Source organism: Cimex lectularius, unplaced genomic scaffold, assembly GCF_000648675.2.
Source record: "Cimex lectularius strain Harlan isolate CLEC.00 unplaced genomic scaffold, Clec_2.1 scaffold5, whole genome shotgun sequence".
Classification (NCBI taxonomy): Eukaryota; Metazoa; Arthropoda; class Insecta; order Hemiptera; family Cimicidae; genus Cimex; species Cimex lectularius.
In genome coordinates this window covers 2,931,660-2,946,555 of record NW_019392993.1, presented here as the reverse complement: position 1 = coordinate 2,946,555, position 14,896 = coordinate 2,931,660, and the positions used below count along the sequence as shown (strand labels likewise).

The following is a 14,896-nucleotide window of genomic DNA, read 5'->3' as shown; positions in this document are numbered from 1 at the left end:
AAGATTTTTGAGATTCTTTATTTAATATTATTCCCACAGCCAGTGCAGTTTGCATAAATTCAACAGGCGTCCGCTTATACGTGCCTTCCGTGTTATTGTGCTTTGTGATTATTTTAAGCTTATCTCAAGAGTCTTTTTTTACTACTTACAACATTTCTTTTATTATTTAAAGTTACTATTTACTCAACATGACTTAAATTATATTTGGGTTTAACTTGGAAAGAGATTTTTAAATTAATCGTCATTAATTATTAATTGTGAGGCATATTTTGAGTCGTAAATAAGGTAAAACAGATAAAAATAATTCAAAAAGTTTATTTTTTAAAAACAAATAATAAAGCATTTAAAGAAAAATGGTGTACACTTTATATTATTTATAATAGTTGTCTAAAATAATATCGATTGGTTAGTTTGTGTTAATTTGTGTATTATTATTTATGGGTGTTTGAACTTAGAGTACTTAAAAGCAAACATTTTACAATTTACTTTTATTATAAATTTAATCGCATATTTTTTCCATTCTTCAATTGCAACAGCAACACTTGCGCCGCGTACTAGGCATCGACTTTCAAGTTCTAATAATCACAGGAGCCCATATCAAAAAGAAAATATTATAAAAATAATACATAATATAAAAGATATATATATATATATATTTTAATTACAGTACGATAAAAAAACTCATTTAAGATATATTTTATCGTAGAAATCTTCTCCTCTGCTTCATCTCAGTCCAAATTGGAAAAGCAAATCATTTGTCAGCCTCATTGCCGGCAATTGTCATTGCACAATTGAGTACAGCTTTCCACGATGCTTCGAGTCCAGGTGTTAATTTAGGGCCGAGTGCGCGTCGCAACGTTTCAAGTACAATTTCCACAATGTGCTATAATCGAATATATAAATACAAAAATTATAAGTTACTATCTAAGTCAGTGTCTTACATTGAACTGCGGACTCTTGACATTTCTTCCCTTGTGCGTCTGGCCAAGTTTAACAAGCCTCTCCTCCACAACTGACATGTCGTTCAGGTTGACTACGAGATAGTCGAGGGTTTTCATTACTAGCCTGATGTGCGGCTGGAGCGTGGTGCTGTCGAGAAGTGACTTGTTGCTCTCTTTGTGCTTTTTGAAGAAATCTTCGTACGAAGGGAATTTTTCAAACATCCTGTGTGATATAATTTCTTTTAGAATCATTTCGTACTGACGTTTATCCTTGATCGTTTCCGACCATCTTGCTCATCACGTATTGGTTTGCTATTGTGCAAATTTTATAGGTTGATTTTTTCCCCCCAATTTACATATTACATACGTATAATAAAGACTGTCAAAATATCGCGAAATAGAAACGCGTGTGACAAAACTAGCGATAACGGGCGGACCAGGATGATCGGAGACGGTCAAGCTCCCAATTTATTACCTACAGTACTCACATCAATATTTCATCTGAAGTTATTTGTTAACATAACTTCTTGAACAATGTTAAATCAAGTTTAAATTTAAAAAAATGAATCATAGGAGAAGACAATTAACAGACCAGTCTAACCGTCAAAACAAGGTCAATGATTGGCCATATGTACAAACAAAGGATTTCGCAATCGCTTAGCCAGAAATTTATATTTTCAAATCTCTAAAATATGACAAATCGTCTATGCAGAAAGCAATAAAAAAAAATCACTGTCTGTTATAGTTGTTTTACCATCCTCTACCCACCTCAAAACGGGTTGGAACGGATAAAGCGCATTGTTAACGAATGGAAAACCTGTTCACATACATTAGAATATTCTCGTAAATAAAAGACTAAATAATTTATAGGTGTTACGCATTTATAGGTGTGTATGTACATACACTGTGAATAGGACACGTCCAGCGCCGTCGAAATCTGGCTGGACCAGTTTCCATGCCTCCTGAACTTCTTGTACCTGTTCTGCTGTAGGAAGACTCTGAAACATTTATTTGTATATTTAAATAATTTTAGCACTTACTGGTAACCCAATAAATGAAGGTATTAGGTACAAGTACATTTGGCACTATACAGGGTGTACCTATACTATAGAAACAGTACGCCCATTTAATTCGGAAACGATTAACTTTAGCAAAAAATGGTCTTATACAATCCCAAGTTAATTTTTTGTTTATTCTGTTACAAAAAGCATACCCACCTCAAGCGTCTTCCGTCGGGCATAACTCAGAAATGGTCAATCTTATGGAAATTTTCCTCTCAGTAAAAATGGCATAAAATAAGCTCTAGAATCGAATTGTGCAATAAAAATATGGAATTCTTGTATAAAGTAACAAAGCTAATGTCATTTCCCAGCAAGATGAGAAAGTTATGTTAAATCTGTTGCCACCACGTGATTCCTAGCCAAAAATTAACTTGGGGTTTGTATAAGACTATTTTTTGCTAAAGTTAATCGTTTACGAATTAAATGGGTGGATTATAGAAGTTTACACCCTGTATTTGAATAAATTGGACCCAAGCTCGTAAAATTGCAGTTATGTACCATTTTCCCATGAATATACATCTATCTACTTCTTATTACAGTCTAGTAAGATTAGGAGATATTTATACATCGATGAGCATTAGTTAGGATAAAAGTACTTGTTTGTTTTAATGCATTGATGTTCTGGCTTTAAAAGAGCAGTGAGTGGTATAAACAGCTGGGGAAAAAAAATATACACATCTGTTGTCGACCTTGATTTTTTAAAATTTATTATTTTACTCTTGACTATTAAAATTGTCTTCGGTGGCAGGCTTTACTACTTCTTTATAACTTACAACGATATCGAAACGTGTTTAACAGAACCAAACAAACGATAAAACGCCGACGAGGATTATCGAAGAATCTAAATTTCACATATGAAGTTTAGAAAGAAATTTAACAGGATCATTTTTAAACAATTTAATGAAAAATGTTTACCGAAGGGGAAGAACAAAATCATTTCTTACATTGTATATACTGTACAAAATAATTTTACAACAATACTGATCATACTGTCTCATGAACTTCATGATTGCAATGATTCATGTAGACAATAAAGGTTTAACTCATACTTCATAAGATTAGGATAATATGGATAGATCCTGGTAAGCTGTCATTGGGTTGGGACTCGAAAAAGATTATTTTTTCTGCGGTGCAAATACAAACGTCTTCTCTTCTTTGTTTTGAGGCCCACGTAAACTAAGAAGACTATTTCCGTATTTATTTGACGATTCATTTACAACTCGACGTCGTACAAGTGGGCTCAAGGACGTAGTGACCCATTAGCGATCCATTATAGTCAGCCATAGGGGTCAAATTTACAGAGTGAAGTTGTAAACTGGACGGTTTGTTAGAAGGAAATATAAAATATTTGTTATATTTGAGTCATAGTGATTTATAGATATTATAGTTATAATTTGTTTTCAGCAAGTTGAACAATTGTGTTTTCTACTCACGAATACTCTTGATCACGGTATGGTCTTGATTGAAAAACAAATTCAGTTATTATCTGCTAAGTTTTCGACCTATTTTAAGGTCATAATCAGGGCAAAACAATGTCTACATATTGGCAAATTTAAATTTTTCACAGACGATTTCAAATTTCTTTGAATACCGACGCAGCTCCAACATTGCCAAGGACTGTAAGAAACATGTGAAACTGTTATAGGGTTATAGGGTTTTACATTCTGAGTAGGTTTCGTACATTTGGACTTGACGCGTGGTACAACGGTCTAATTTTTAAGCTGTTTTCTTAGTTTCCCTAGTCAGTTAATACATCTCATCCATAGCTATGGATGATGATGGTGATGAGGATCCTAGAAAGCGTGGTTTGTGTTCCCCAGGCACTGCAGCCTTCTGGCTTATTGTACCTTCCTTGTTCCCTATTCAGTGCAACCGACTGAATCCTTCTTCTCAGAAGTATTAGAACATTGACTGTTGCTGCTACAATATCATTCTCTAGGTACGCTAGGTTATATCTCCATTGAGCAGTTGCTTCGCATTCGAAGATGATGTGGCTGGCTGTTTCCTCTTCCTTATTGCACAATCTACAAATGGAAACATCATTGAATATGCTTGCGGTGTGTAGATATTTTCTCGGATTGATCACCTGCAAATAATCCTATAACCCTTCTAAGTTTAGCGTTCTCTAACTGTAGCAGTGAGTTTACCAGTCTTGGTGAGGGTTATTTTTCCATAGCTATAGCTATTTAAATAATAGAAAATTTTGTCGCAAGGTTCAGTTATTGGCCCTACATTATTTAACATCTAATTACAGAATCGTCACCATTATCATGCATTTACCAATAGCCTTACAAACATGTATTAGAGATTTCAACTGTAAAATTAAACCCAACGTTGGCAATGTCATTCACCAAGTGTCGAATAACGCGAATGTCGATAATTTTCAAAACCCATGGAAAAGCTCCGAAAATTAGGGATGCAGCTGGACTCCAAGCTGACTTGCAATCACCCCACCAACCTTGTCTTTGTCAAAACCATTGGAGCACTTACGAATTTACTACCGTTGCTTAAAAAAAAAAAAAAAATCTTTGGACTTGAACAGTAGTTGACACATTTTAACATTACAGTGGCAATGTTAAAATTGCCTAACTTCAACCAATCTAACTTCAGTAATGGAAGTTCTGGGATTACCACCGTATTATACGATAGAATACAATGCAATCGTAGAATCCAAAGTGCAAGATGAAATATAGTTAAACCTGACCAAGAGAATGCCACTATAAAATCCTAAAAATAATTAAAATATACGAGATGGCTACAGAAATATCTGACAAAACGAAATTAAACGAAACTTTTGACACTTTTAGTTGACTTCAAACTAAAAATAACAAGATATTTGGAAGGATAAAAAGCCTGAAACTACTATAAGGGCCTAATTATGGTGTACTTGGTGAGATAGGAGACCCATAATTTTGACCTAGCGAACCTAACACCACCAAGCCTGAGATACATGTAATAGAACTGTGCTCAAGAAATCCTCAAAATGACACTAAAAGGTCCACAGAAACATATTCTCAGACAGCCAAGCTGCAATAGTCTTAAGACTCCTCCACCTTCAGTCAAAGCGGGTCTAATAATGACTAAATCTCCAGCTCCAGGGAAAACGAAACAAGGTCTGTTGTGGGTATTAGGACGCTTCAGCCGTCGGGGAGGAGCACTTGGAAGGACGTGGAATGAAAGGTTTCTGACATTAGGGGCTCGATAATTGTTTGCGAAATTTCTTGCAGCGGTTTTTTGCGATTTCAAGGACATGCTGTAATAAAAAAAAAAAGAGGACATGCTCGATATTAAGGTCATTGTGAATGGCAAGACTGGATGACATAAAAAGAACCATTGACGATGGTTCGGAAAATTTAAGAATTGGATACGTTGGAGGTTGGCATGTTTTGTAGGACCTAAGTCCAAATAGGACTTAAAATATTAATACAAATTAGTCGTTTGTTTTGTAGTCAGGTTGGATTGTTGTCCAGTAATCTTTGAAGAAGTCTGAAGCGTCTATTTAGTTCTTGTCTTTTGACTGGTGCTTATGTGAATTCCATGCAAGTAGTTCGCCAGTGTTTAGGCCAAGATGGCGGACTACATTAGCTGATGGGACTATTGTAACAGATTGTAGCAGTGGTTCTGAGCTTACAAGTTCAGACTGTCTTATGAAAACTGTCATCTTCCACCGCTTGATCAACTGCTCAAGGGATGTGGCACGGGTTTGCAGGTTTCTGGTTGAGATGATGGGATCTTTATGAGAGCAAAGGATAGCGTTATTATTCGCATAGATGGTGAGAATCGTTTCAGGAATGGTAGGAATGTTTGCGATGTACACTGTGTAGAGGATGGGTTCTAAGGATTCTTCCTTGTGATTCCCTGCATCTGGGCGACCGCTGGCTGATAGAGGCACTGAAGATTTAGATTTTAGAATTTAGAATAAGGTAGTGGGTAAAATGGCGGACTCTCTTAAGCTTCCAGAGCCGCCCCGACACTTGCTTCTCATCTACGAAAACGCTCGTATAGCAGTCCTTTTGCTAAAAGCGGCAGCGATGATATCTAGATGACTGGTAAACAGAATGAAAATGTCTGAACCCAAGCCTGTAGTCAGGGATAAGGTTTCAGGATTTTTTCTAGGATTTTGCCTCAGACATTGAACGGTAAGATGGTGGAAAGTGAGGTTTTTAGGCTTTGAAGTCATTTCAATGAGGAAAGATTTTCATTGGGATGCGAAATATACTTTTCTAAGACAAAATTAAATTGGCAGGTAAGGTAAATTACAGGTTTTTTGGTAGGAGTCGAAGGATTTTTTCGTTGATCAGGTAGAAACCAGCAGTTTTTTTTAAAAAGTGGTAGTTGGTTTATGGTGTGGGATACTTCATTGGAAATGGTTTCGGCATTATTTTTAAAAATTAAAACTTCTAGTAAACATCTAGTCTCTTGAGCATATTATTTACAGTATTTAATACAAACCGGCAGATAATTTTCAATATTAAAAAAGGTAAATTTTCTGAAAAATGGCCGATAAGGGATCATTAATGATAATAAAATAATAACACTGTCAGCGTATAATAACATAAGATAGGCGTTTAAATTTTTTCCATTAAAAATAATGATTAGGAAAATAGACAAGAATAAATTGTTGCCCATTTGACAGGGAACGGATAGTCTGATTAAAGAATTGAATTTGTTGATTTGGATTTCCTTAGTCTTTCTATACACGTTTGTCATTCTTGACAAACTCATTCATCTTCATTGTCTTAAATAAAAGAGCTTATAGCACATTTATTTTAAGTTTAACAATATTTTCTGTCATATCAGGGAACGGAAATCTGGCAAAATTTAAAATTGCGTGTTAAAATCTTGTTGAAGTTCTTGCTGATTGCCAATCAGTTTATTGAATTATTAAAACTGCTGAGGATGACAATAATTATTTATAAATGACATAATAACAAATTTATCAAATGCCGCATACTGTTAGAGGCTCTCTGCGAGTTTTTCCTTTTGTTCTGGTCTTTCACGCGTATTTTGTTCTAAACTGCAGCCATTTGAACGTTTCGATCTATTTACTGAATCTCTGCTTTTGTGTGTTTACTACCTTGACATCCTGGATCATGAATCCTAAGATCATCCTAAAATGATAGCCTCTCGTTTTTTCAGGTTGTCAAATACAGAATAGTCACAAAAAACCTGTACCTGTCATCTTCAATCTTTTATAGCTATTAGTCTTCTAAAATTGGCCTAATAAAAAAATCAATAATGTAATAAATAAAATGTATACTATTACATTGGCAAACCGTTTAGTTTTTAATTTTTTTCTTGAGATCAGAGAAACATCGGCAGAATGAAAACGCACTGAATTTTTCCAAGCTTTCGATGTTTTAGTTCATCTTTCATGACATAAAAAACAGACATTTTTAAAAACAAAATTGTAATATTGTTGACTTCTGCGGTAGATTATTTTAATTTCTTACACATTACAGATTTAATCTGTAATAAAGTGAAATAATTTAAAGCAGAAGTCAGCAATGTTATAATTTTATTAAAAAAAGACAATATCTATTGCTGCTGATTTTCCCTTGAACTCAAGAAGAAAAATAAATAAATAAGAACAAGAACAAAACGCCACTATTATAGATATGTTATTCTATGGAAATATTTTAGATCAGGATATTTTAAAGATGCTTTTATTTGATATTAAGATCGATTAAATCCAATATTCAATCAATTATTTGTTGTTCATATTTTTGTATTTGAAATTTCCCTATTCGTAATTGTCATCTTTTTCATCTTCAACCATCAGTTAACTAACCTCTGATCTTAACGAAAAATCAAAAGGTTATCAAAAGATAGTTTTTTTCTGTGTTATTAGACGGATATTGGCAGTTGATTGTTATCATTTTTTAAAAATCGTAATTCTATTTTACGAAAACTCAAAACATATTGGTAAGAAAAACATTTTGGATAAATAAGGAGGGCTAAGTGCACACACCAAAACAGGAAAGTGATAAAAACACAGTACAGATAAAACTTGTAAATTTTACAGTTTAAAAAAAAAAAAAAACAGTCACTTGTATTGCAATTTTAAAATGCAAGCTTCCAACACCCTCGGGAAAAAATCGCCGATGATTCCGATAACAGAATTCAATTTCCTCTCTGTCAGCTACTTTCTTTTCCTTACTAAGAACGCGATGGCGTCAATATAAATTTCGTGCTGTTTAACTAGACACCTTTAACAGCACCGTAACTTATTCAACGTCTTCATATTAAATTCAACTGTATGGAAATTTAATACTTTGCTGCTTAGGACAAAAGTTAAATCAAGCAGGTGATAAAGCCCACTGTTCCATTGTGATTCTAGACATTATTGTTACACTTTGAAAGTGTTACATAAAATTATAACAAAATGGTTCATTTTGGTTCAAATTTTGTTATTCTTATCAAAAATTAAGATTTCCCCCTTTAATTATGATTTTACTAGAACTAAGTTTTCCTTAAATACCACTTCTTATTTATATTTCTTCAGGTAAAATTTGACTGGCTTATTTAAAAAATATTTAATCGATGATCACGCATCAATAAACACGATCGTCATTTTTAAACTAGATAAAATGAACACAATTGGCTTTTATTGAACGGCACTAATTATGAAGGTTAATAGTTTTGTTTTTGCATACTTTATGGATGATTATGTACACAAACAACTAAGAATACGGGGGAAAAGCCGTTTATATTCAGAGGTACATTAATGATTTTAAACAACTTATGAATTTTAGAGGCTATAATTTATCCTTTGTTAAATAAAGCAACGGTAATGAAACAAAAACAATTGATGTGAATTTATGTTGGGATTGTTTAAAAAATATATCAATTAATTTAACAAGACAAGTATATGTGGTAACTGTCACTGGGTCCGTCTACACGCGTGGGTTTTGACGTGTCTCAAACTGTTTTTGGCTTTTAAGCCATCTTCAGTTGTGGAATTGCTTGCAGGGGTTGGCCTATAGTTGACTATTGGTCTAATAGGGATGACAGGTTTGATGGTATTGGATTTATGATTAAGGGTCATTTTTTTTACAATATGTTTTTGATATTTTTTGTTGGGCCTCTTTTGTTGTTATGGTCTATGTTGTGTTTGACTTATACTGTTTTTGTAATGCAGTCGTTTTGTTGTTTTTTTCTTTATTTTATTATTAGTTGTGCTTCTATGTTTGTTCTCACTGGAGAGAGTTGTATGATGTAAGAATCCAATGGCTGTTCCCGCGACTACTATGACTTGTGTTATGTTAAGTTCTGTGTTAGTGGATTTTATGCTGTGTTTTAATCCTTTTTCTTTTGTTAATGTTGGATTTTGTTTGTGTTATATTTATGAACCTGTTGTATGTTGTGTGTTTTTCAAGATTTGTTCATTTCTTTTCTAAAGTTGTGTATTGTTGTTTAATTGGTATTTTTGAGTTGTCTTGGGTGGTTTTGATGAAAGATATGATTGTTTCTTGGGGAGTAGGTTCCCGATAAGTGTAAGTGTAGCATTTCTTTGTTCAGTCTGTCTTTCTTTGTATACATATGTTTTTCCGTCAAATTAACTCTTTAATTTCAAATGATTGTTTACCTTGAAATTAAACCTTTTCAATTTCAAGTTAATTAATTTTAATTTCAAATTGCTCTTGTTAATTTCAAATTAACTCTTCCTTTAAGTAAAGTAAAATTCCTGCATTTGAAAGCAAAATCATAAAAGAATTGGGCTCTTAGAAAACTATATAAAATAATTAAACATAAATATATAACTAAATTATTGTCCTTTTAATTTGAGATTTGTTAGAATATAAAATAATTGGGTTTTCAAAAACCGCTATTTTTCATATTTCTCAATTTAAAAGAAGAATCTTTCATTTTTATATATTAATTAAAATACACATGGCTTTTAAGAGTTTTAATTATTAAAATTTAAAAGAAGTTATTTGTTTTATATTTAATTTTATATTTAAAAAATCCTCCATTGATATAGGAATAATTTTTTATATATATTTTATAAAGTTTTAATTTTAATTATAATATTTATAGACTTGTAAGAGTCCAATTGTTATATTATTTTAAAAATTCTCAAATATACTGGAATTCTTGGACTTGACATGCTTACATTTCATACCGTCTCCATACTACCATAAAGCTTTTTGATGCTTTAATGGAAGGGTTAATTTGTAATAAAAAAAGGGTTCATTTAAATTTAAAAAATATTAATTTGAAATTAAAAATGGTTATTTTTGTAATTTGAAATTGAAAAAGGTTAATTTGAAATGTGAGAAATTGTGGTTTTTAAAAGCTCAGTTATTTTACATTTTAACAAATCTCAAATTAAAAAAAAAAAGAATCATTTTTTTAATATTTTTTTCCCCGACATCTTGGTCATTTCAGCCCCGAAGCACTAACATAATACCGCTACACACTCAATACACAATCACACCAATAAATACATTAATACCTATGTCGATGGAGTACTCGATATTCCTCCATCTACGTATTCCCTATAATAAACTAATCTAGATTGGGGTCGATGGGGTATTTTTATAAAATTTCCGCCATCGGCCCAAGTCATACACACAACCTGAGAGGCGATGGAGAAGCTACTTCGCCATCAGCCCCTCCCCATTCACACTAATAAATACATTCACTCATACAAGACACAGAAACACAAAACACATATTTTGAAGGCTATATACAATTTAAAAAATTCCCAATTCCCCTAACAAGCGGAAGGGGACTCTGAAACTCGCTGCCGTGTTCGAGAATTATTCTTAAATCCGGCGGCATGCCTACACGCTCTCTGTATGGAGCCAATGTATGACACGCCTCTATTATGTGGGACACATCGAGCAAAGATAAGGGGCACCTCCGCGAGCTTTGGCCCAAAACTGTGTGTCAACCGATTTCTATAATTGTTTATCATTATTAATTTTAATTAATTTTTATGTGGTATTCTAAGAGCACAGTTATTTTATATTTGATTTATTTTAAATTGCAGGAATTTTTCTTTACGTGCTTATCTTTCATATCATCGTTTAGGTTTTTGATATTTTAAAGAAATGGCTAATTTGAAGTAAAAAAGGTTTATTTTGAAGTTAAAATGAGTTTATTTGAAATTTTAAAAAAAGTAAAATTGAAGTTAAAAATAGTTCATTTGAAATTAAAAAGGTTTAATTTGGAGCGAAAATAGTTTATTTGATGAAAAAAAGCAATTGAACTAATTTTTGTTTTAAGTTTTTGCCCAGTTTTGATGACAGTTTTAAGCGCAAAGCCGAAATGCGTTTGAGTAACCTCAACTCGCAAACCCACCATAAAATATAACAATATGATTGGTCCAACGTAGCTATTAAATACAATTAAATAGTTGATGAATTATCAAATAAGGCAACAATTAAAAGAACCCCCTAGCATCCGGGCTGGGAAGTGACAAATTATTTAAAAGAGAAAGTATGACAAAGTATGAAAATTTATACGATGCCATCAAACTGGGAAAATATCGTTCTTTATTCTTAAAGAGTCGAGAAAAAAAAAAATTGTTTCAGGGAGGATGAAAATAAAAATGCCCGAGCACAGACCATGAACCTACGATATAAAACATAAATATATTTTTAATCGACTTCGTTTATAGAATATAATAAATAATGAGATAAATAATAAATATAAAGCTGTTCAATATAGGCTTGCCACTTTTGGAAAGTTGCATGAATGTATATGACTGCATACATAAATTTTGTAAAGATTGACAACAGTATAATCGCAGTAGATTTCCCGGTTCAATATTTATTTATTTATGTATTTATGTATTCATTTTGAATGCTTATTGACAATAGCTTGTAAGGGCCAGCGGGTAATGGGCGTCTGTCATGTCCCTGCTCGTTTAGTCTGCCGAGGCTAAACTTGACCGAATATCACAGACAAGGGAGAAAATAAAAAATAAAGTTAACTGTCGAGTTTTAACGTTTTGGATGGTATCCAGTATGCAGTCTTTATAATAGCAAACCTGTTTTCCTTTTTTCCTTTTTTTTTTTTAAATCTATAATATCCGCTTTGGGATTTGTCGTAGGCAGCAGTAGGCCATTACAAACAATTGAGTCTATAATAATTTTATATTGTATATTTTATTCAAGCATTTTTTATTATTATTTACTTAATTCCGAATAATTATGACAGAATGGAAAAAAAAATTCGATAATGATACGTAGCCTTTTTAAAATTATAATTTTGTATTTAAAAATCAGACAACGCCGATTTTAAAGAAAAAAATGAATAGAACCGAGCTTTCTAGGAATATATCATTTTAATCAGAACTTCATAATTATTAATAATTCACAAAGTTAACAAATATCACTTACAATACTAAAACTTACTAAAATACTAAACATAGTGACGATATTTAAAAAATGTAACAACTACCTGGAAAGCTCAATGAAGGAATTAGGTGGGTTTTTTTAATATCAAATTTACCTAATCTCTGATTTTTTTAAAATATAAATTTAAATAAAACAGTTGTTGAATGTTGAATCAATAAAATATCTTACTTTACAAAACTTTCATGTTCTCTTTAGACAATTTACTATTCTTATTTCCTACAACGAAATTAATTATAAAAGCAATCACAATAAATATATAAGATTAAATTTAATAACCTTAATCATTATTGTCTGTGGATTATAATTATTTAATTACTATCCAATATTAAGTTAATTAGATAAAGATCGTGTTTTTAAAAGATATCGAAAAATGGTTTAAACACAAATAAAAATTGCCTGTTATTATTATGTAACATTTCTAAATTTGTAATTTGCAATCGAGTAAATTCTTTTTTTTAGTTTATCTGAAATCCAAAACAAAACGAAATTTTACACAAATTCATTATCAGCCAGGTTTGTTTTATTTCAGTCAGACAAATCCGGATCATAACAGTAAACTTACGTGAAAAAGCTAAACCTTTTTGGTACTACGTGACCTGTTTAAATTGAAGTTTAATTTTTTAAATTTAATGATTGGGAAATATATTTTTTTAATTACTTATAAACTGGCTTTTGCGGTTGGATCGCCTTTGGGCCGAAATTTTTTTCAGGCTTGTCAGCGAGTTTCAAGTTACTTTCAGGTTGATAACTACACCAAATATGAGATCCTTGAGGTTTTTAAAGATGCCCAGTTATTTTAACCACGCCTGTTTTGAATAGAGTACATAATAAAATTGCGCGAATCAGTCATGTTGACATCTGTGGGTCTTAAAAGTTATTTTAGTTTTAGAGACTTTGACGCTCTACAACGAAGTAGGCTTTTTAAAACAAGCGTCATAACAAAACGAATATAGTTTAGAGTTGAAAATAAAAATATAAATCCGTACTTGCTCTGTGAATTTTTAATTAACACAATTTAAAAAAAAAATTATACTATCTTGAAAAACTTATTGGAAAAACGAATTATGACGGACGCTTCGTGTTTAATCGAGATGCTCACCATTTTAAAGATGTGATGACTAGCCGACTCTTGATTTACTACTGAATACCAAACCGGCAAGTCTTGAGAATGAGGTGTGCTTGGGATGCGCATGCGTTATTGCTTCTTTATTTATTAGATATTCTGTTTTGTAAGACTTACGGAAGTATCCTAAGTCTTTGAGTTTGTGGTCTTTTTGTTGGGCTCGAGGGGTATTTTAAACGGTGGGCGTCTTTGTTATTATGTCCGGGTTTGTAAGATTAGGACTGATTTAAACGATTTATCGACTCGGGTCCAAATGTGATGATTTTCATTTCTTAATCTACTTTTAAGATAATTTGTGATATTAACGTGATATTAATGTGATATTTTTTGTCAAATCTTAATTCGGTAATTTTACATCATATTTCTTTTTAACCCCCCCCCCAGTAAAAATTATCTCCTAAGATTAACATAAAGTTAGATACATTTGTTTACATAGATTTGCCAGACTTCAAACTCACTTTCCTACAAATTGTACCATATTTAAAAATTTTAATTAATTTTAGAAAAACAAAAATTCTATTCAAAACCCTTTTCGTAAGAACTAAAGATCTAATCAATGCAGGTATTTACTTGCAAAATAATAAAAGGCAATGCAGAATTTGAGATTCTATTAGACCAACCATTAAGAAATTAGCTTTTCTTATTATAAAAAAATTTATGAGATTAAAAATATGGAAGCTTTTTAACTCTAGTTTTATTTCGTTTTCGTTTTTGACAAAAATTTCATAGTACGGTAGGTTGATCAGCCAGGAGATTCAACATTTTGGATGGGGCATATTGGAATCTGTGCTGTCTCTAATAGTTAACCTTTTAACAAGTGTTTATTTTATCCTAACTCGATATTATGTATATAACTAGTATAAAAATTATATACAAACCAGGTTGGGAGGTCAACAGAGTGTTTGTAACCTTGACGTCCCCTCATTCACGCCAATAAATACATTAAAACAGGCTACTACTTTCCAAATCATATGTACAATTAAAAGTTGAGGGGCCAACTTAGTTTTAATATTACTCGGTAACTCGCCCGCCTTAGTATTAATAACTAACCTAAATGATCAACAGGTCTATGAGGTATTCTATATTCCACCATAGACCTAAACACACACACACAAACACATACTAAACCATTCATGCCTATAAAACATTCACACATGAGGTTAGTCACCGTTGTTATGATATTATGCCAGCCTCCTACTACTTTAGCGGGTCTGTGAGGAACTCCATATTCCATCACAGAAAGGTCTGTATTCTCAACTATTCTCGCCAATAAACGGCGTACACACCTGTATAAAAGTCTGAAGGGAGCTCATGAAGAACTGCTAGGCGATCCATCCCTTTTAGATGGGAAATATTAGATTCTTTACTGTCTCTAATATTTAAACATTCACGCCTATAAAT

The 14,896-nt window shown here is 32.2% G+C and overlaps 1 protein-coding gene across 1 annotated transcript; it reads right to left on the bottom strand.

Moving 5' to 3' along the window:
• Positions 1–632: 632 nt before the first annotated feature.
• Positions 633–13,579, bottom strand: LOC106666107 (neuroglobin-like). Its single transcript, XM_014393014.2, has 4 exons — positions 13,472–13,579; positions 1,845–1,939; positions 942–1,164; positions 633–883 (listed from the first exon to the last, which is right to left on the bottom strand). The coding sequence occupies exons 1-4, from the start codon at positions 13,562–13,564 to the stop codon at positions 752–754; spliced, it is 543 nt and encodes a 180-aa protein (XP_014248500.1). The 5' UTR covers positions 13,565–13,579; the 3' UTR covers positions 633–751.
• Between the last annotated feature and the right edge of the window lie 1,317 nt (positions 13,580–14,896).

What these genes read in the sequence shown, in the direction of transcription:
- LOC106666107 (XM_014393014.2), bottom strand. Translation starts at nt 13,564, where the DNA reads ATGCGCATCCCAAGCACACCTCATTCTCAAGACTTGCCGGTTTGGTAT. An exon ending in GGACGTGTCCTATTCACAGT is followed by an intron (nt 1,165 to 1,844) that starts GTATGTACATAC and finishes TATATCACACAG; the next exon opens with GATGTTTGAAAAATTCCCTT. An exon ending in TCAAGAGTCCGCAGTTCAAT is followed by an intron (nt 884 to 941) that starts GTAAGACACTGA and finishes ATTCGATTATAG; the next exon opens with CACATTGTGGAAATTGTACT.